This window comes from Astyanax mexicanus, chromosome 19 (assembly GCF_023375975.1).
Source record: "Astyanax mexicanus isolate ESR-SI-001 chromosome 19, AstMex3_surface, whole genome shotgun sequence".
Lineage (NCBI taxonomy): Eukaryota > Metazoa > Chordata > Actinopteri > Characiformes > Acestrorhamphidae > Astyanax > Astyanax mexicanus.
The window spans coordinates 19,495,714-19,519,000 of NC_064426.1; the positions used below are offsets into that span (position 1 = coordinate 19,495,714).

At 41.4% G+C, this 23,287-nt stretch overlaps 1 protein-coding gene across 1 annotated transcript in view; it reads right to left on the minus strand.

The window, feature by feature from the left end:
• syt17 (synaptotagmin XVII) overlaps positions 1-23,287 on the minus strand; it is a 51,790-nt gene that overhangs the window by 17,899 nt on the left and 10,604 nt on the right. Inside the window, exons 2-7 of the mRNA XM_007251035.3 lie at positions 22,131-22,148; positions 19,550-19,698; positions 8,846-9,018; positions 3,078-3,694; positions 1,060-1,180; positions 172-327 (exon numbers count right to left, since the gene is read on the minus strand). Of these exons, the coding sequence (XP_007251097.2) occupies positions 172-327; positions 1,060-1,180; positions 3,078-3,694; positions 8,846-9,018; positions 19,550-19,698; positions 22,131-22,148 (1,234 nt within the window). The remainder of the gene's footprint in view (positions 1-171; positions 328-1,059; positions 1,181-3,077; positions 3,695-8,845; positions 9,019-19,549; positions 19,699-22,130; positions 22,149-23,287) is intronic.

Sequence of the window (23,287 nt, forward strand, 5' to 3'; positions counted from 1 at the left end):
AGAACAAAACTTCATTTTTTTTTCAGAATTTTTTTTTTCCCAGCATTTAATTTTTATACTATCTGAATGCATTTACTGTATTAAAAGGGGTGCTCACAAACATTTAGGTGAATAGTGTATGTGTGTCTCTGTGAGTGTGCATAAGTGTGAGAGTGTCTCAGGAGACTGTACCTGTGAACACGAGGCTAACCTCACTCAGTTCCTCATGAGATACCCGGAAGCTGAAGGATTCGTTGTAGTAGGGGTCGATGGTGCCTCTCATACAGGACGTCTTCTTAGTCTTTACCAGCTTTAGTCCTGCCACCAACTGCACCTTCACAAAGGGATCTGAAACACAAACACAAGTGTCCATTCAACCACATGTGAACTGGCAATATCTGACAAATACACCATGTTCCAAATTATAACGCAAGTGATCTTTTTCAGATTTTCAGTCATGACGTGTTTCGTATAAATCCAGTTTTGATAAACAAACATCCAAATGATAAAATTTTTTAAAATAAAAATAAAAAACTGAAAAAATGAACTGTTCTACATTATTAAGCAGGCCACAGGTTTCAAGCAATATGGGAAAGAAAAAGGATCTCTCTGCTGCTGAAATGCGTAAAATAATGCAGGTATGAAAAAACATACATATTTCACGATAACTAAAGTGTGATCATTGTACTGTGAAGAAATTTGTGGCTGATTCAGAACACATATGGGTTCGTGTAGAGAAAGGCAAAATGAGGAAGGTTTCTGCCAGATAAATGCATTGGATTAGGAGAGCAGCTGCTAAATTTCCATTACAAACCAGCAAACAGGTATTTGAAGCTGCTGGTGCCTCTGGATTCTCACCTCAAGGGGTCTGATCCTCCAGAGGCTTGCAGTTGTGCATAAACCTACTATTCCGCCAGCCCTACTCTCAGTCTCAGTATATGGATCCAATTAAGAAAGACAAGCTCTCTCAAAACACTGGGACAGTCGCCGAGATGAACAAGGCTAATACCTAACTCCTCGCCTCCAGCTATAATTTTAAACAGAGAGACAAACGAGAGAAAATCAATGGGTAGGAGATACCTGAGCCCTGGCACATGTCAGTCTGCAGCAGCTGCTTGGCCCTGATGACGTCCACGTTCAGCCTGCCAGCACTGGGCAAGTAGTTCAAGGACAGCAGGAGTTCACCGAGCTCCACTTCATTCTGCGCAACACAATACAGTGGAAAACAATCAAATTCCACACATACAGTAGTCGGTACTTTAACGGCATGAGATCCAGCAGACAGTAACTATCACGGCTCTGGAAGGAAACCCAACTGACTATATATTCAGGCCTGCAGTTATGCGTTTGAGCGAGATAACGGAAAATATTACCCAAGTTGACAGAAATCCCTGGGGTTTCCAGCTGTTTCAGTTTTCCAAACAGGTTTTTACTGTTTCATAGAAACTGGAGCAGAAATAAAGACTTCACATCTGTGGAGTCGATGTACTGAAGTTATGTAGGCTATTCTTTAGACAAACATATGACATAAATATATACTGTAGAAGTTAAAAGACCATTATTTGGCCACTAAAGAAATTACCATAAGGCTTTTGACTCAAATGACCTGACTACTCCACCCACTCCTATCACTATCGCCTATCACTAGTAATGCCCCTGCACCAGGAGGGTGAAGACTAGCACTTGCCTCCTTTGATACATGTGAAGTCAGACTCTATATAACTGTAAAACATAACTCAGACAACAATTCCATTAATTAGAAAAATAATAATATAAACATAAAATATATATATATATTTTTTTTTTCTGCATTTGCTTTTTTTTATAATTTGATTTCAATTTTTTCCCATTTTCTCCCCAATTTTCACGGCCAATTACCCAACCCACTCATTAGGACTCCCCCTATCACTAGTGATACCCCAACACACCAGGAGGATGAAGACTAGCACATGCTTCCTCTGATACATGTGAAGTCAGCCACCGCTTCTTTTTCGAGCTGCTGCTGATACAGCATTGCCGAGTAGCATCACAGTGCACTCGGAGAAGAGCAGCGACTCGGTTCTGATACATTAGCTCACAGACGCACTGTGCTGTGAACATCACCCCAGGAGTGATGTAAGGGGGAGAGAGCGCCATCTACCCACCCGGAGGGAGCGGGGCCAATTTCGCTCCCTCTGAGCGCCGGTAGCTTGATGGCAAAGCAGCATGAGCTGGGGTTTGAACCTGTGACCTCCCACTTATAGTGGCAGCGCTTTAGATCGCTGGACCACTCGGCGCCCATGCATTTGCGTTAATAAATTGCGTTAGTAAATTTAATTTTATATAAACTTCAACTTGGTTTCAAGACTTAAATGTTACCTAGAGTAAATAAGTGAACTGAACTTCAGTCAATCCTTTCTTTTAGTAAACTTTACTTAATTAATTATTGCTGAATCAATTCTTTCTTTTAGTAACCTTTACTTAATTTCCGCATACAATATTAACTAATTACAATTACTTAATTTATACAATATTACTCAAATAATTTATGATACATAATATATTATAATTTATGAAATGTAAATATGTTTAGTTAAAACACAAATATTAAACTGTCTCAACACATGGATGGAATATCATACATTCTTTTTAGTATACTAATGTGTTGAGAAAGTGAGACATGGTCTGTTTACAAAATAAATATTTGAGATTATGTAAATATTTGAATTTGTGTTTTAACTAAAAATATTTAAATTTCAGAAATTATAATATATTATGTATTAAAAATTATTTGAGAAATATTGTATAAATAAAGTAATTGTAATTTTGTTGTACTGTATGCAGAAATTAAGTAAAGGTTGCTTAAAGAAATGATTGATTCAGCAAAAATACATGTAGTAAAGTTTAATAAAAGAAAGGATTGACTGAAGTTCAGTTCACTTATTTACTCTATGTAACATTTAAGTCTTGAAACCGAATTGAAGTTACTTACACTTTTCTGAAATGAAATTTAAGTAAAAAAAGCAAGTGCAGAAAGTTGCAAAACGTTTTTAAAGTAAATTTTACTTTTTTAATTTTTTCTACAATGTGCCTTAATATGTTATAAATAATAAAATTACCTGAGAACTGGGGACCAAGGCCTTCCACCAGTGCCCCCCCTTCACCAGATCAACCTCGCTTAGAGGAAGCACCACCTTCCCGATAACGCAGTGGCGCGAGAACTTGTCAAAATCCACGACGGACAGCAGCAGGGTCCTGCGCTGCGCCTCCAGAAAGGGCAGCTCAAAAGTGAAGCGCTCTTCAAAAACAGGGTTCTGGGTCTTGCGCTTGACGCCGGTCTGGCGTGAGTTCTTGTGGTCGGGCAGCAGGCTCATCTTCACGTAGGGGTTGGAGTGGGCCATATCCTGTCTGGCTCCGTCGCAGGTGAGTGGAGGAGGCAGGTCACGTGCTTCTATGACCCGTACGCTCAGGTGCGCGTTGATGAGGTCGTACTGTGTGCTGAAGTGCAGCATGCCCAGCTGATACCGCAGCAGGATCTCCTCGTCTGTCAGAGAGTCCACGTCATCCCCACCCGAGTCCACCGAGTACAGCCGGGGCTCCAGCTTGCGGAAGTAGTCGTCTGGGGGGGTCTGTGGTTTACGCAGGGGCTGCACCACCTCCTTTCTGGGGCCCATGGCCCAAAATTCAATGGGCTTCATGTCCACCAGAGGAGAGCTGGGTCGCCGGGCGTCCAGAGCTTTGAGGTGACAAGAAAAGGTAGAAAAGAGCAGAAAACAGTTAAAAACAGACCAAAACACTTAATATTTCCCTTAGATTACTTCAATAGATGACGTTAACTGCTCAAGATGGTCAAGCTGGTTGACCAGCTGGGCTTCTGATGAGCACAGGTTATAGGTTTTACAGTTATAATTTATTGTCCTGACGGACAGTTCTGGTGGAAACAGAAGAGTTGAGGTGCACATTGAATTCTGCCGTGATTTTGGGCAGCCGTGGTTTTATGTTTTTTGGATACAATCCGAGTTAGCACCCGAACATCCCTTTTAGACAGATTCCTCCTCCGTCCACAGTTAATCCTGTTGGATGTGGTTTGTCCTTTTTGGTGTTATGCTGACATTACCCTGGATACCGTGGCTCTAGATACATCACAAAGATTTGCTGTCTTGGTCACAGATGCGCTCGGCATGTCTTTAGTTTTCGCTCGTTCTCGTTTTTCCGCCAGTTCTCAGGCTCCCTATCTCTTTATAAAGATGTCCGGATCCGGACCGCGGTCCACCTATTAGTGACCCCTGGTTTAGTTGATCTTCCATAATGACCATGTATTTACATGACGGAGCTATCCCCTCTTACCCCACCCATAACTCATCAGTTTTGCCTACCAGGGCTACCTTCTCTTGGGTATTCAGTTCTATTATATATAATGGTTGACTTCCTGGCCACCGTGTTGTAGGCCATAAGAGCAAGTTACATTTACTTTAATGCGAAATGTAACTTTATTGACTTGCATTAGTGACATTCAGTACAGTGTATGTCTGGTTATAATTTTACATTAATATATTTATTGGTATTGAGATTGCCTACCAGTGCTACCTTATTACTGTTTTTGTGTGTTTTTGCACACATACTATAAGCTCAATAAAAAAATTAGTTTAAAAAAATATATATTTTCTATTCTTAAACCATGTTAAATTATGTTAGATTAAAGGAAAGTCATTCAGACATCATTCTTGTAGCCTAATTTACTGATGTTTAGGCCTGTGGATAATTTTTTGCATTGTTTATGTTTTAAGCTTTCAGACATCTGTATTTAATAAACATTCTTCTTAAATAAAAGGTCTATGCTTCTTCAGTGTTGCAATGTTAATTAACATCATTCTGAGCAGTTTTCGCTCATTCAAACATCCCCAAAATGTTTTTTTTTTTTTTTTTAAGCTCAGTTTTAACGCTCTACTTACTAAAAAATGTCAGGTTTAAATCGAGCTCAGATTCAAAATGGGTTGAGTCGGGCTGGACATTTTGGGCCCGATCTAAGCTCTACTTGTCACGTCTTAGCCCTGTCTCATGTCTCTGTGTGTCTTCCCCACGTGACCTGTGCCTCTCTGTGTCTCCTGTCAGTAGATTTCCACCATGTGTTTCTCATTTGTAGCTCCGCCCCTTCCCCAGATGTTTCCAATTCTAGTGTGTTTTATGTTACTATAAATAGCCCTCCTCTGCCACCTTGTCCTCCGTCGGTCTTTGCACCTTCCCATGTCGTTTTGTCTCTCAGCGTTTCTCTGTGTTTTCATATCCCGTTTCCTAGTTCAGTGTTTATCTCGTTTTACTTCTAGCTCCTTGTTTATTTTGCTTCTTTTTCCCCTTGCCCAGTTTAGTTAATCCTGTCTTGTTTTAGTTCCTTGTTTGTTAGTATTTGGTTTATTTTATTATTTGGTTATCCTTGTTCTGTTTAGTTATTTTAGTCTTGTTTCAGTTACTCGTTTGTTTCTTTAGTCTCCCTGTTTTGTTATCGTTAACCCCTTATTTGTTTTGGTTATTGGTTATTTGTGTATCTTTGTTTCATGTTACTTGTTTTCTTGTTATTTATTTATTAAATTATTATTTATTTTCACCCTACCTGCACTTGTGTCCGCCTCCTCGTCTCCCTGCCTGGGTCATCCGTGACAGAAAGACCGACCAAACATGGACACAGCAGGTTCTGCGTGGACTGGCACCAGGATGGCGATTCGCCGTACTCCAGGCGGGATCCCGGCGCAGGAAACCTCGAGGCCTCATGGACGCCGCAGGCCTCGGGGTAAGCGTTCTAAGGGGTCCCGCCAGCCTGAAAAGGAGCCCTTTTCCGGGGAGGATTTTCTTGGGGGGGCGCTAAGGGTTGGTGCGGTTAGCCTCGGTGCCTCTGTGTACCCGAGGCTCAAGGAGCGGGATCCGTGGGACTTTCTCGGGTGTGCTCCCAGCAGCTCCGATGACGAAGAGCTCTACCCTGCACCAGCCCGCACTCCATTGCCGTTCCCCCCAGGGGCGGTGCTCTACCCGGCTCTCAGCCGCACAGCTCCTAAGGCCATCCCAACTCCCGTGACTCTCGCGGCCAAGCCGCCGCGTTCGTGACTCTCGCGGCCGAGACGGCGCGCTCCGTGAAGCTCGCGGCCGGGACGCCGTGCTCCGGGAAGCCCGCAGCCGAGACGCCGCGCTCCGTGACTTCCGCGATGGCAGTCGAACCGCGCCCCGTGTTCCCCGCGGTTGCTGCCGAACCACGCTACAGGACCTCCAACCCGGCGAGCCAGCCGCGAGCAGAGACTTTCCCCGCGCTGGACTCAGCCGGAGAGAGTAAAAATCCGGTTCGGGTTTTTGCGGCAGCTGCAGCGCAAGCTCCTCAGGCGGAGGAGCCGGCTTTCATGGCGGCTGCAGAGCTGGATTCCGCCGCTGCAATCCAGTCTCGCTCTGTGACTCTCTCCGCGGCGACTCAGCCGTGCTCCGGGATTATTACCGCGGCGAACCAGCCGCGGTCAGTGACTTTCCCCGCAGCGGTCTCTACCAGCGGCCCCACGCTGCCTACTGTGGACTCTGCCGGCGAAGCTGCAGCTCCGGTCCGGGTTTTTGTTCCACCCGCAGTCTCAAGCCCTGCTGCTGCTCCGCTGGATCTGCACACACCCAGCTCCGAAATTCTCTCGGCGGCCACGCCCATCTCAGAGGTGTCTTCGGCTGCTGAGCCACGCCCCCGGACTCCTGCCGTGTTTGCAGAAGCTGCACAATCCTCCGTGTCTGCAGAAGCTGCACAAGCCTCCGTGTCTGCAGAAGCTGCTCCAGCCTCCGTGTCTGCAGAAGCTGCTCAAGCCTCCGTCTCTGCTGAAGCTGCTCAAGCCTCCGTCTCTGCTGAAGCTGCTCAAGCCTCCATCTCTGCTGAAGCTGTTCAAGCCTCCGTCTCTGCCCCAGCTGTTCAAGCGTCCGTCTCTGCTCCAGCTGTTCAAGCCTCCGTGTCTGCTCCAGCTGTTCAAGCCTCCGTGTCTGCTCCAGCTGTTCAAGCCTCCGTGTCAGCTCCCGCTGCCAGAGTCGCCGCGCCGCCAGCACCAGCTCCCGCTGCCAGAGTCGCCGTGCCGCCAGCACCAGCTCCCGCTGCCAGAGTCGCCATGCCGCCAGCACCAGCTCCCGCTGCCAGAGTCGCCGCGCCGCCAGCACCAGCTCCCGCTGCCAGAGTCGCCGCGCCGCCAGCACCAGGTCCCGCTGCCAGAGTCGCCGCGCCGCCAGCACCAGCTCCCGCTGCCAGAGTCGCCGCGCCGCCAGCACCTGCTCCCGCTGCCAGAGTCGCCGTGCCTGTCTCTGTTCTGTCTCTGTCTCTGTTCCCGTCCCAGTTACAGTGTTAGATTCTGTCCCTGTTAATGTCCTCGTCCCTGTTCCCATGTCTAGTCCCGTCCAGTCTCCGTCTCCTGTCCAGTTGCCCGTCCAGTCTCCATCTCCTGTCCAGTTCCCCGTCCAGTCTCCGTCTCCTGTCCAGTTCTCCGTCCAGTCTCCGTCTCCTGTCCAGTTCCCCGTCCAGTCTCCCGTTCTGTCTCCGTCTCCTGTCCAGTCTCCGTCCACCGTCCAGTTCCCTGTCCAGCCTCCATCCCCTGTTCTGTTTCCAAGCCCTTTCCAGTCTGCGTCCTTGTCTAATGTCCAGTCTCAGTCTCCGTCTCCTGTTCAGTCTCCGTCTCCTGTTCAGTCTCCGTCTCCTGTTCAGTTTCCAAGCCCGGTCCGGTCTCCCATCCAGTCTCTGTCCTCTGTCCTGTCTCCGTTTCAGTCCCCGGTCTCGACTCCTGTTTTCCCCGGCCTCTCCCTGCCGCCAGCCCCCGGGGTTCGTTTTTACGCGCCTCGGGAGCTGCGCGTTTAGGGGGAGGCTTCTGTCACGTCTTAGCCCTGTCTCATGTCTCTGTGTGTCTTCCCCACGTGACCTGTGCCTCTCTGTGTCTCCTGTCAGTAGATTTCCACCATGTGTTTCTCATTTGTAGCTCCGCCCCTTCCCCAGATGTTTCCAATTCTAGTGTGTTTTATGTTACTATAAATAGCCCTCCTCTGCCACCTTGTCCTCCGTCGGTCTTTGCACCTTCCCATGTCGTTTTGTCTCTCAGCGTTTCTCTGTGTTTTCATATCCCGTTTCCTAGTTCAGTGTTTATCTCGTTTTACTTCTAGCTCCTTGTTTATTTTGCTTCTTTTCTCCCTTGCCCAGTTTAGTTAATCCTGTCTTGTTTTAGTTCCTTGTTTGTTAGTATTTGGTTTATTTTATTATTTGTTTATCCTTGTTCTGTTTAGTTATTTTAGTCTTGTTTCAGTTACTCGTTTGTTTCTTTAGTCTCCCTGTTTTGTTATCGTTAACCCCTTATTTGTTTTGGTTATTGGTTATTTGTGTATCTTTGTTTCATGTTACTTGTTCCTTGTTTTCTTGTTATTTATTTATTAAATTATTATTTATTTTCACCCTACCTGCACTTGTGTCCGCCTCCTCGTCTCCCTGCCTGGGTCATCCGTGACACTACTGGACACTGTGTTTTAGGTCGAGGACTGCAATGCAGTAAATTTACAGCACCTCTTCTGCCAGTATTTTACAGTCCATTTACAGGAAAAAATATTTACAGTGTGTAGCTAGCTATAATTTTACAGTAATTCATTTGCAACTACAAATTTACATTTCGTATGGTTAGTGTGTAGAATAATGACAGTACTATGATGTATTTATATTTGCCAAAACTACTATTTTTACTATATAGTAATGTGCTGTAATCTTTCTCCAAAGTGAATTACTGTACTTTTATAATCCTTAATTAACATATTTTTTGGTGAACCCCATAAATCAACACTGAAATAATATTAAAGTGTTCTCAGAAGCATCGCAAAACCCAAAGACTGTAGGCAGTGTTGCTGGACTCACAGGAGAGCTGACGGGCGAGGCTGAAGGTGGAGCGTGAGTTTTCAGAGCTGGAGCGTCGGCGGCTGGGGCTCGTGCTGCTGTTACTGCTGCTGCTGCGGTTCTGGACTGGAGGGGCATCTTCACGACCAATGAGGTGGGAGTTTGAATCTTTCTCATCATTACAGTCGTTGACACTGGGAGAGAACAGTGCAAGAGTGATGTTATTAAGAGACTAAACTTTAGAAAGACAATAATTACAAATACAAAATGGTATGAAAAACAAATGTTTATTATTTTGTAGGGTGTGGACGATGAAGAGAAGAGATTGTAATGTAAATGTTACTATGGGCTAATGTTAGCTTAGCAAGTCCAGTCTAGTGTGGATCCCTATTTGTTCCCCTTCATTTTCCCTTTGCTGCATTTTGAGTTCATGCTCCTCTTCTATGTACAGGTAAAGCCGTAGTTACAATAAAAACAAATATTTTCATTTCTAGAAGAGTGAGAATAGGGATGAGCTGCTGTCCAGTATCAACAACACAAAATTTTCCCTCAAATTTTAGCATTTCACTGTTTCACTGTTTTACCAGCTTTGAATAAAGCTTTCTCTGATGCTTGGGGGGTTTTGTATAATTTAGGTGTGCAAACATTTACCAAGTCCAGACGGAATTCTCTTTTTATACGAGGAACAGCAGTGTTTGAGTTTACGGTTCGTCATTTCCATGTACTGAACTCTCAACATTCAACCACACCAAGATAAATACAGTTTGACATTGTAGGGCCTCTTAAAATTGGCATGGATTGCTCCCAACTGCTACTGACTCATGTACTAGAATCTCAAGCCAATGAGGAATAAAACAGAACCATTCACAATGAGATCTTGTGTAGAAATGTTGCCCACTAAATGTCACGCAAATGAAAGCAATCTGTTAAGTACACCAGAAAGAAGGAAAATCAAGTTAGACAGTGACATTATGAAGATTTTTATCTGTAGCGCCGTCCAAAACTACTGATATAAAGTCAGTCAACTGAGAGTAAATTAACACAAATGTCCCAAAACGCATAATCAAACTAAAACTTTCAAGTATCACCTACTGGCGCTATTCTGTGGGATTTGCTGAGTTTTGCTGATCTGAATAAAAGCTTGAGTTGGATGGTAATGCTATTACAAAGGAAGATAAAGGGCCCTATATGTAAACCCTGAGAAAGGGGCTTTGCAATGCTCGTTGCTATCTTACACCCTGTCACCCTATCTTGGCGTCAGGAAATACAGGTGCTCCACTGACTGATTAAAACCCTGACAACAGTCATCCTCCCAATCCTGTCTTAGACATGCAGTAGTGCCATGCATGTTGCGCACGCTTAGCATCATGCAAGCCAAGGCTCATTCTGCCGCTCCTGTCACTCCCGGTGAGCCTGGGAGTGATTTTGAAATAAAAGACTACAAACCCCAGAAATCGATGTACTACAAACATGGTAACGTTATGGATCACATGCCACAGCCCATAATACGTCACCTGAATGGTGATTCAGTTCAAAAAAGGAAATAATTGTTGCTGCACGTCCTGCTGGCGCATCTTTGATCGAGACAGCAAGTCTTTGTGACGTATCAAGAGTCACAGTATCCAGGGTAATGTCAGTATACCACCAAGAAGGACCAACCACATCCAACAGGATTAACCGTGGATGCTGTAAGAGGAAGCTGTCTGAAAGGGTTGTTTGGGTGCTAACCCGGATTGTATCCAAAAAACATAAAATCACGGCAGAATTCAATGTGCACCTCAACTCTCCTGTTTCCACCAGAACTGTCCCTCAGGACAATAAATTATTGTGGTCTAAAACCAGGTGTTTCAGTTTCATTGTCCAACTGCTGTATGTTCCACAAGCTGGTAAATGGCTGTCCATTTGTTAAGATTCTGAAGTTGGACATTGTTGATTTCGGCCTGTCTGTGGGGCAGCGTATAAACCCTCAGGCGAAGAGCCCAGCAGTGTTTGTGAGTAACAGCTATTGCAAAACACTCTTTTAATTTGATTGTTTTTCAGCGTTGGAATATGTTGATTTCTTCGTGGGGGCCCAATTCAGAGCAATCCCTTCAGGATCATCAAGGACCCTTTGTGTCCATGACTACAGCTCGCAGGGAGATAGTTGTCAGGGTAACAGAGCAATCTAAAACACATGGCCTTTGGAGGCTGGTGGGGGGGTAGAGGGGCGGTTGGGGGTAGAGGGGCGGTTGGGGGTGGGGGCTGCCGGACTCAATGCTCTCTTCTGGACTGAGTGAGTGTTGCAGCACCGTTGTGGCAGAAGGCAAAAGAGGACCAACTGCCAATCACAATACTAGAAAGCATCATTCAGATAAATATAGAATATTGAGACTTCTTCCTGTATTATTCTGACAGAATGCTGCAGGGTATATGTTCTCTATCTGTTCATTATGTGTGTAAAGCTTCTGCCTGTACAAGGTCAACAGCATCATATCTACATTTTATATTTAACTCTTTATTATCATGGTCTGTGATTTAAAGCTGCATTCCCTAAGTTTATTTATTTTAAATTGAAAGCTGTAATACTCCTGAGTGGGGAGGTTCCAAAATATTCTGGCTAATAGTACCAGTGTCCTGGTATGATCCTCCCTGCAACATTAAATATATATTAATAAAATAAAAATACTCTCTGGCAGATCTGGTAGGTTTGTCTGATGTAACTGTTCTCTACATTTTTAACACAAATTTTATAAATTAACAAAATGAACCAAACCATATATTTAACTCAAAAACAGAATTTCACACAGTGATTTATTTTGCCGCTGTCCTATGAAAAACACTTAGCTCCATTTTTGTAGATTTTCAGTTTACTATATAATTTGAACAAAAATACTGTCCCTTACACTGTGCCAAAAATTCTTGATGAACAGACCAATAGAAACTCTTCAAAATGACCTGAAATAAACTCTTTTTACAGTGACTTCCGTTGAACGTTTACAAGGTTTTTTCTCTCTCCTGTAAAGTTGCTGTTTTGGAGATAAGTGTTTTTCATTGGACAGCGACGATTTAAAATGTGTGCTCTGTGTAATTGCACATTCTCACCAGTGAGGTCACTAAATCCCCAAATCATATAGACTGTGACTTTCAAATGTCAAAATATCGTGTGGTGTGACCCAAATTAGTAATAAAAAAATTATGTAATACATTAAAAACATTAAATACATTTAAATACATTAAAAACGAATTTCTGCTGCTGAAATATTAATATAAAGTATGCTTCAGTTGATACGTGATTTACAGGAAAAATAAGCTAAGAATAGTTAATAAGGTGACATTATAGAATAAAAGATATCGTACGAAACCTCTAAGTAATGCAAACACGTGTTTATAAACATGGTACACTACCAAAAATGTGCCAAAGACCATTTTCACCCACTCTCTTTCTTATTATTGAATAATTAACACTAACCTTAACTGAGGGAAGTGAGACCTGCAGTTCTTTAAATATTGTTCTGAGTTATTTTGTGACCTCCTGGATGAGTTGTCCATGCCCCTTTGTAATAATTTATTATCTATTTGTAAATAATAGCTATTACTGTGGTTCTTTGGAGTCCCAAAGCCTTAGAAATGACTTTGTAACCTTTTTCAGACTGATAGGTTTCAGTGTTTTCTCATCTGTGTTGCTTTTTGAGATATTTTAGCTGCTTCTTAAATGAATTTTTGATTCTACAGGTCTGGCAGTAATCAGGTCTGGTTGTGGAAATAGTAAAATTGAACTCAGCTTTCCAAACATTGTGATTAATCACAGGGTTTTTTTTAATTAATAAATAAAAACATCATTTAAAAAGTGTTTTTTTAATGTTTATTCAGGTTATATTTGTCTGATATTAAAGTTGGTATGGTAATCTGAAAAATATCAGTATGACAAAAATGCAAAAACAAAAGGAATCTCTAAGGGGCAAACACTTTTTGTACGCCACTGCATGTGGACACAATATTAGTGATGTTTGAAAGATTGTAAAAATACTGTTATTTTATCTGTTGAAAATCCTTATATGTCATTTACTGTCTAACAAACTGATATCTATCCAAATCAAGCCTCACCTCTCACTCAAAGCGCAGATATTTAGCGTAACTAAACGGTTCTTAATAGAATAATGCTTGGAAATGTTGAAGGTAAAAGAGAAAGTGGGCAGCCAACAGGACAGATGGATGTAATCAGATAAATCATGAACACGCCTTTAAAAAGCCTGAAGACCCAAACAAAAAGAAGAATATTGTGGAAAAACTCTATTCTTATTATACAACTATAATAAAAAAAACAGAATATTGATATTTGCTAGGTGGTTGCTAAGGTATATATATATATATATATATATATATATATATATATATATATATATATATATATATATATATATATATATATATATATTACATGGTTCCCAAATTTGCCATTTTTCTATTGTCAAATATGTTGAATCAGGGTTGATCTGTCACATCAGAATTTATTTATTTGTACATATATATATATGGTTGCTAGGGTGTTGATAGGAAGTTTGGTTTATGGGTATAAGAGTGTTATGTTATGGCATTTCAGGGGGTTGCAATGGTGGTTGCTAGGTGGGTGATTTAGTGTTGCTAGGTGGCTGCTGTGGTGTGGCATAGTTGTTGCAGGGGTGCTGCTCTGGAAAAAGACCACTTCAGGTTCTGAATCAGTTTCTCTGATTTTGCTATTTATAGGTATATGTTTGAGTAAAAGGAACATTGTTGTTTTATCTTATAAACTACGGACAACATTTCTCACAAATTCCAAATAAAAAAATTGTCATTTAGAGCATTTATTTGCAGAAAATGAGAAATGGCTGAAATATCAAAAAAGAGCTTTCAGACCTTAAATAATGCAAAGAAAACAAGTTTATATTTATAGTTCAAGTTTTAGTTAGTCCAATATTTGGTGGAATAACCCTGGTTTTTAATCACAGTTTTCATGCATCTTGTCATGTTCTCCTCCACCAGTCTTACACACTGCTTTTGGATAACTTTAGGCCCCTCCTGGTGCAAAAATTCAAGCAGTTCAACTTGGTTTGACGGCTTGTGATCATACTTTCTCCTCTTGATTATATTCCAGAGATTTTCAAATTGGTAAAATCAAAGAAGCTCATCATTTTTAAGTGGTCTCTTATTTTTATCTAGAGCTGTATATTAATTATAGAGAAAGTGATATACATTGCCATTTTCCATCATCATCATCATCATCATGATTAAAAATAAATTCTCTTATGTTTTTAAACATATTGTGAATGCGAATATTTTTCAAGGTTGATGTTAATAAAAATAGCACGTCAAGCACAAGCTGGCAACTCAAACACAGACAATCATGATCAACAAGCTCTTAAAGCTTCAATCAGGCTTTTGATCGCGCTGCCGCACAAACGACTCTTTCCACTTCAGAATGAGTGCAGTCAGGCTAGTAATCACCCAGCATTCCCCGGGGGCCACATCAGTGGACAATTCCATCCCAGCGACAACAAGTCTGAGTGACGTTTCAGCACGACAGCTGATAATTAGGAGAATATGTGATAATAAGTGTCGCCCATAACAGTGGAGGCTTTGCTGCACCCTCGGTTTGATGTACAGTAAATGATGGAAACATCTTCAGTAATGCAGCAGAGTCCGAGCTGCTGCCGACTGACTGACTGTCCCTCACAGAACCGTTCTCTTAAAAACCTCCGTCATTAGCTCACTCCCATTCCACTGCTAATGCCTGACGCCCATGTTTGGCAACATAAACAAAGACACGCCCGATAACCCAGAAAAACATCACTGACCAAAATACTACAGGCTACGCTTTATTAAAGAGGACACCGGGGAAACCAGGGCGTCCACCATTGTTGGAATGTTGTGGCTGGGGGGCTTCAAGTAAGCTTTAAAACAAGTTTACAAAAACTCATCCACACTCAGATTTATATTGTGTATAAATGGCAAAACTTTATGTTCATAAATACCCTCAGGAGTTAGAGTTAGAGATCACATCAAGATTAAGGCAAGTAGTAATATTTGCAAGGGCCCAATTTTGCAAGCAACCCAAGGTAACTTCTAAGCAACTAAAGGCCATTCTCACATTGGCTAATATTAATGTTCATAAACCCACCATCAGGAGAACACTGAAAAACAATGCTGTGCATGGCAGGGTCGCGAGTAAAAAAGACACCATACTCCAAAAAGAACATTGCATACTGTCTCCAGTTCACTAAAATTCACAAAGACAAGTTAGAAGGTTTATTAGAACAAAACCTTTTGGATGGACGAAACCAAAATAGATCATTTTGGTTTAAATTAGGCGTATTATTATAGAAAAAAACCCCAGCATTTTAGAATAATGTGGATTCCATCTCTGAAACATGGTGGTGGTAGTATCATGGTTCAGGCCTGTTTTGCTGCATCTGGGCCAGAAAGGCTTGTCATCAGTTCAGAATTATATCATTAAATTCTAAAGGAAAATATCTGGACATCTGTTCTTGAGCTGAATCCCAAGAAAAAGTGGTTGATTCATGTATATATACCGTATTTTTGCACTATAAGGAGCACTGGATTATAAGGCAACTATCAATAAACATTTTATGGTCTATTTTTATACATAAGGCACACTGGATTATAATTATATTATTTAAAAAATAAAAAATATAAACTTTTTTTAAGTCGAACAAGTGCTGGATATTAATCTACACAGATGTCTCTCCTTAAAATGATTTATTTGAGTGAGTAAAGTGCTTTTGTTTATTTACAGTAAGGTTAGATTTCCAACAAAGACTAGCCGCTGTTAGCACTACACTGAGGAACCCTATTAGCTATGATATTAGCTAGCGGTTCGTCCCATGTAGCTTGTTTTATCACGGTAAATGTGCAGACTAGTGGCTAATGCTAATGCTGCTCCAGCAGTGCTAGCCAGGGTTAGCAGCAGGCTACAGGCCGATAAAACTTACCTCTGGACTCCAAAAGAGCTAGCGCTTAGCACAGATAGCCGCTAATGCTAGTACTGCTTCAGTCTCGAGTCTCGTGCTGGAGATCTAAACTGAAACTCCTGTATAATGCTGTACTTTAGCAAAATGGCTTCACTGCTCGTTACAACTTGACTGGTAAAATTTATACATAAGGCGCACTGGATTATAAGGCGCGCTGATGATTTTTGGGAAAATTATAGAATTTGAAGTGCACCTTACAGTGCAAAAAATATGGTATATATATTTTTTATTATGGTTCTTGCATACTCTCCCACATTTCAGCTATTAATTAAGAGATATATTCTTTCTCAATTTTTTAGCAAACATTCCTCCCACAGCTGATTTCTCTGTTTTTCTCTGGTTTATTTTAAAGGGAACATATTATACCTCTTTTTACATGAGATAGAAAAGGTCTAAGGTCAATACAAAACATGTTCAAAAACATAAAGTTCTTTGCACAAAATCACTTTCACAAAAATACCTTACCAGCTCTATTCTGGCCAGTTTCAGTTTTTTTCAGAATCAGCTGTTTAAGGGTTCTGTCCCTTTTATGCAAATAAGCTGTTGCTTGCCACACCATGTATATGCTGCTCATTTAGCTTACGCTAAATGACAAAAAAACAACCAAGGTAGTTCATGTTTAGCTGGGATTTAAAAAGCACTTACATCTGCTCACTTGCCACAGATAGTAGGTACAGATCCCTGCCTCAGAAGAAGTCTCCTGGCTAATTCTGCTGTGTACTGTCTCATGTGTACTACTAAACTCAACCAAAATGACCAAAATAGTCCAAACTGATCAAGAGGGTGGGGGTCTGGTGGGGGTTGACGGGTGAGGGGTGGTGCCAGGGTGGTTCTATGAAGGTTTCCTTATTTGGGAGCATCCACACGCATTCATATGGGCAATCGAGACCCAAGTGAACATTCAAAAAACACAAAAAGTGACTTTTGCATAATATATCCCCTTTAATCTACAAATACCTCATCCACAATTAAAGAGATTGAACGCATCTCTCAAAATCATCTTGCATCTCATTCCTAGTGCTCTGCTGCTACATACACCAGGATAGAGGACGCAATGGCTTAATTATTCTTTTCCAAAGGGTAGAGCGCAATACAACCATCAGGGGGAGCCTCTTCCTTTAGAAGGCATTTGGGTTTCTTGTTGCATAAACCAACTGTTCAGTCTGTGTTTATTCAGTGTACACTCAGTGGCCACTTTATTATGAACCTTACTGCTGCCGTTTATAACTCGTGTTAGTCATCCTCTCACCAAAGAAACTATTCCCATACAACCAGTTTACTACAGACTGTGATTGTAGGGCTGTTATGTGGATCTGTAAGAGCTTATGAAGTGATCAGTGAGTGGGTGTATGTAAGTATATACAGTACAATGCTGTAATAAATCCAGGGCACTTGAGCAAACCTAGGTATTGAATCACTGTCAATACTGAGATTGTTTTTCACTTAGTGGGGCTAGGTATTGAACCTACAGCTGTGTGACCAACAACCCAGCACTGTAACCAATGAGCCCTCAATGGACTAAGTGGGCCTAGGTATTGAACCCATAACCTTGTGATCAGTGTCACAGCGCTCTAACTACTGAGCCACAAACATGTGATAGATAACCTTTCACTTTAACCACTAAGCTCCCATTGTATTAGTTTGGTTAGGTATTGAACCCACATCCTTGTGATTAGTAACCAAACACTCTAATCACTGAGCCACCATTGCACTAAGTAGGGCTAGGTATTAAACCTACACCCATGCAAACAATAACCGAGCACTATAATCTCTTAGCTACCATTGCACTAAGTGAGGCTAGATGTTAATTAAACACACAACCGTGTGATAAGAAACCTTGCACTCTAGTCACTGAGCTTCCATTGCATTTAATGTGGCTGGGTATTGAACCCACAACCCTGTGATTAATAACCAAACACTCTAGTCACTGAACTACCATTGTACTTAGTGTGGCTGAATATTGAACAACAAACCCTGTGATTAATAACCAAACACCATTTTACACTGACCTACCACTGTATTTAGTGTAGCTGGGTATTGAACCCACAACCCTCTGATTAATAACCAAACACTTTAATCACTAAGCTACCATTATATTTAGTGTAGCTGGGTATTGAACCCACAACCCTGTGATTAATAACCAAACACTTTAATCACTAAGCAACCATTATATTTAGTGTAGCTGGGTATTGAACCCACAACCCTGTGATTAATAACCAAACACTTTAATCACTAAGCTACCATTATATTTAGTGTAGCTGGGTATTGAACCCACAACCCTGTGATTAATAACCAAACACTTTAATCACTGAGCTACCAGTGTATGTAGTGTGGCTGGTTATTGCACCCATAACTTTGTGATTACTAACCAAACACTCTAGTCACTGAGCTACCATTGTATGTAGTGTGGCTGGGTATTGAACCCACAACCCTGTGATTAGTAACTGAGCACTAATAACTGAGACACCATTGTATTTAGAGTGGGTAGATATTGAATCCACAACCCTGTGATTATTAACCAAACACTCTAATAACTGAGCTACCATTGTATTTAGTGCGGCTGGGTATTGAACTCACAAACCAGTAATTAGTAACCAAACACTCTAATCACTGAGCTACCATTGTTTTTAGTATGTCTGGGTATTGAACTTGCAACCCTGTGATTAATAACCAAACACCATTGTACACTGAGCTACCATAGTATTTAGTGTGGCTAGGTACTGAACCCACAACCCTGTGATTAATAACCAAATACTCTAATCACTGAGCTACCATTGTGCTTAGTGTGGCTGGGTATTAAACCCACAACACTGTGATTAATAACCAAATACTTTAATCACTAAGCTACCATTGTACTTGTTGTGGCTGGTTATTGAACCCACAACCCTGTGATTAATACCAAAAACCATACTCACTGAGCTACCATTTTACTTCATGTGGGTTGGTATTGAACCCACAGCCCTTTGATTAATAACCAAATACTCTAATCACTGATCTACCATTGTATTTAGTGTGTCTGGGTACTGAACCCACAACCATGTTATTAATAATTAAACGCTGCAATCACTGTGCTACCATTGTACTATATTGTAGTGTGGTTAGGTATTGAACCCACAAATTTACGTCAGGATAACATCTAATACTGTTACGTTCCTGCAAGGTAGTGTGGCTGGGTATTAAACCCACAACCCTGAGATCAATATCCAAACCCTCTAATCATTGAGCTACCAATGTACTTAGTGCGGGAAGGCATTGAACCAACAACCCTGTGATTAATAACCGCTCTAATCACTCTAATCATTCTAACCACTGAGCTACCATTGTACTTAGTGTGGTTGGGTATTGAACCCACAACCCTCTGATTAATTAACAAACACTTTATTCACTGAGCAACCATTATATTTAGTGTAGCTGGTTATTGAACCCCCAGTCCTGTGATTAATAACTAAACACTCTAATCACTAAGCTACCTTTGTACTCAGTGTGGCTGGGTATTGAACCCACAACCCTGTTTTTAATAACCAAACACACTAATCACTAAGCTACCTTTGTACTTAGTGTGGCTGGGTATTGAACCCACAACCCTCTGATTAATAACCAAACACACTAATCACTAAGCTACCTTTGTACTTAGTGTGGCTGGGAATTGAACTCACAACCATCAGTGCCTAGTTACAGTATATATAACTACATCGAATGGGACGTGTAAAGGTATACTCACAGCCAGGATGGAGTCTGTGCAGGAAACGGCCCCAAAATTTCCACCTCTTCATCAGAGGACTGGCAACAGCTGCATTCCCAACACCACTGCCAGCACGCCCGGCACGACCAGCGACACAGCAGCAGGTCTGACAGTCTGGACAGAAGACCCTGCAGAGAAGAACAGCACAGATGGAGATACACACATGACTCCGTGATCTGCAGTCAGCACGAAATTTGATAGAATGAACAGACAGATTATTACAGATTAGAGGTTTTAAAGAGAATATGTTTGGTATTGTCTGGCCATCTGGACCTCAGAGCAGTGATACAATGTGCAAAGTCCCCGAAGCTCTTTATACTGAGATAGCTTTCGTTTTTTTAAAAGCTCCCAGAAGAACAGAGCCAGACATTTCTATATAGCCCCGGAATTGAAGTGCGTGAGTCACCAGCTTCTTAGCGGCACGACTCGGTGCACTTGTGGCCCTAAATCTCGCACTCTATTTAGCCTCATCCCACTTATGCTGCGCACAGGCATCCAAACAACCGCCTTATGAGTCTGGGGAGGAGCTGAAGAACATCTAGGCAGTGATCACCCTGATGCAGGCTGTTGCTGCCGCTGCCGCTGGAGCCGGCGGGCAGGTTCAGGCTGGGGACCTGGCGTGACGCATCTCAGGCAGATGATGTCATGTTTAAGAGGGACCTTATTTTCCGCTTGATTTCGGCTGAGTGATTCCCATCAATGAGCGGGAGGAAGATGATGAAAGAGGGATGATTGCTTTCCAGAAAAAGACATGCAAAACGGCCTCTCCCACCCCTGGGGTGTCACACTGCGTGCCTGTGATGCCTCAATAATTAATAACTGAAAACAAGATGCTAATGGGGGGAACAGAGAAACTGAATGCCGAGGAGGAAGCAATGAATGAGAAAATGAAATTAGTTTTTAGATGCTTTAGAAATGACTCTTCTTCATTTTAATGTCTATCAAGGTTTATGCATGTATGCATCAGAGACTAACAAAAAATTATCAATAAATGTGGAGAACTGGATTAGTACTGTCATCAGGTAAAAGTGAGATTTTAGTCAGTATATTACATGTATATGTGTGTAATACATCATGCAACAAGGAGAAAATGTGTGAAAATGTTTGTAGATCAAGCACAAGACGAAGAAAGATGGCTGTATAAGAGTGCTATATGGAGACCACATAGCTTACTTATATCTAATACCTTTTTTTAAAGAAGAGAAGCTGCATCTGTGGTTGAAGGAGATATATTTGAAACATCCACCCACGTGGGCGACACAGTGGTTTAGGGGTTAGCATGTTCAACTCCCAGCACTGGGGTCTTGGGTTTAAGTCCTTATCCGGGTAAAGTTTCTATGTTCTCTAAGCATCTGTGTGGGTTTCCTTGCTAACAACAGTTTCCTCCCACAGTCCAAAAACATGGAGATCAGGTAAATTGGATCCTCTAAAATTATAAATTGTGTCTGTGCGTGTATGTAAGTTTGTGTGTGTGTAAAGCTATGTATGGATTGGCAATTGGTAAAATGTTATAGTGCCCAATGCAGTCCTCCAGGTGGACGGTCATTTCCGGTTGAGAGTACGCTGTGCGCTATTGGCTGCATAAAAACGTGATTGTGAAGCATCCTTGGGTTTCTAGAAAGGCGCTATTTATAAGTGTAACTTCATTCATTCATTCAACTTAACCCTCATGTTATGTCCCGGGCCAATTTGACCCGTTTTAAAGTTTGAAGATTGAGGTAAAATAGTTAAAAGTATTTTTTCAGTATGAAACTTCTTATGCTTGTCTTAATTAGTGTAATCAACATATAATATGAAAATGGTTCATCTCACATATTTGCAACCACCCCCTGCAAAAAAACAAAAACTAAAACAAAATTGCAATGCTATGTTTCAGTGGTATTTAAAACTATTGTTTTATATGTTGGTCTTTTAAAAGTAATAAAGTAGTAAAACATTAGAAAAAGTTTGAACATTTTTTTAATGAAAAACGAGTGAATTATCCTAATTGAACCATGCCTGTTAGAGGGAAGGAACACCATTGCACTAAATCAGAATAATTAGTAATGGAGTAAGTAAAAAAATATTTACACTGCTTGTAAGGATTTTTTTAGACATATTTTGAATAATTAAACATGCACCGGTTCAAACTAACCTGACACATTAACATAATAGGAGGGTTAAGAGCTAATCTAAGAGCAACAGTGTAGAAAGTAAACATTACAAGCATATGCAATGCATCAATACCCTTCACTAGAGCTTCAGAACCCAGCCATTTCTTTGGATTATGATGTTCAGGTGTTGATTTCACCTCCACAAAAAATGGTAAGAGCAGATGTTTTTATGGATGTTTGGAGATGCAGCTCTTCTTCTATGGAAGGCAGTGGATTCAAGTGGATTCTTATTGTGTTGTGTTCAAAAATCACTGTGGGTGTAATCTATGTACATCAGTGGTTCACTGGCACATTGAAAGATCTAACACAAAGTAAAGAAGCATGGCCCTCATCTTATCATCATGCAGAATGAGGTAGATAAACAATATTCTACCAGTGTCTGATGTGTCTTTTGTGATCATGCTTACCTCATTGACGGGTTCCAACTGTCCTTTTTTACAGGTGGAAGGGAGCAGATGGACACGTGAGGGCAAACCAGAGAGAAAAACCAAAGAGTTTAGTAGGACAAACACAGCACAGCAAACGAACACATGGCAAATAAAAAAATGGGTCAGATGGACATTACAGTACACCAGTCCTTGTGCAAGACTCCTAACTCTTCATTCTCCCAACTGATTCATATGTAGGCCAAAAGCCATGTTCACACCAAAGGTGTGAAAAGTCTTTACTCAGGTAGAAGTATGTACAGGTATACTAGGGTTTAAAATACTTCTGTAGACGTTAAAGTAATAATTCAAGCTTTTTACTAAAGTAAAAATTTAAAAGTACTGCTTTAATAACTATTTAAAGTATAAAAGTAAAAGTAATGTAAAGGGAAAAAATGTCATTGAGGACAAAACTTAGGCCACACCAAAAGGTCCTATAGTGCACTATCCACCACCTCCCCAAAACACATTTGACTTCAATGTTATATTAAAATGTTAATGTTGAAAAAAATTGGGATGCTCTAGGCTTCCTGTTTCAGCTGTGTGTGGGTGAGTGGGGGGCTTGATGTGTGCAGGTGTGATGGATCGTGTATAAACCAATCAGGTGTCGGAATGGTATATGTTTAAACTTTTCTTCCAACTACAATCAGATTTACTTAATCTGGATGGAGAGATTTATCTGGATCGTTTTTTTTTTAATAATGAAAAGCTGAAATGAAAACAAGCTGAAATGCAATAGGAGTAATGAGGCAATTTTTTAAATGCAAGAAGTAGTTCAGAATATTGTGTGAAAATGTAAGAAGTAGAGGTAAAAAGTAAAATAATTACTCCAGTAAATTATAGATAATCAACATTTCCACTTGATTTTTGATATTTTTAAAGAAGTAAAATTACAGCTTGAAACTCACTGCAGCGCTGCATTGAGGTGTAATAGGAGGAATAGCGGTGCTCTCGTGTCTGTGCCGGAGCTCTTCTGAGCGCAAACCAGACTCTAAGTTTTCCGAGGCGGCCGCGACCAACGCTCGCGAGAACTGCGACCTGCTTTCCGACCTTTAGTTCTAACAGTTCTACAAGGACTACTGGTTCGTTCTTTACAAACTATCATACAGACACTCTGGCAAAAGCTGGAAAGAGACCGA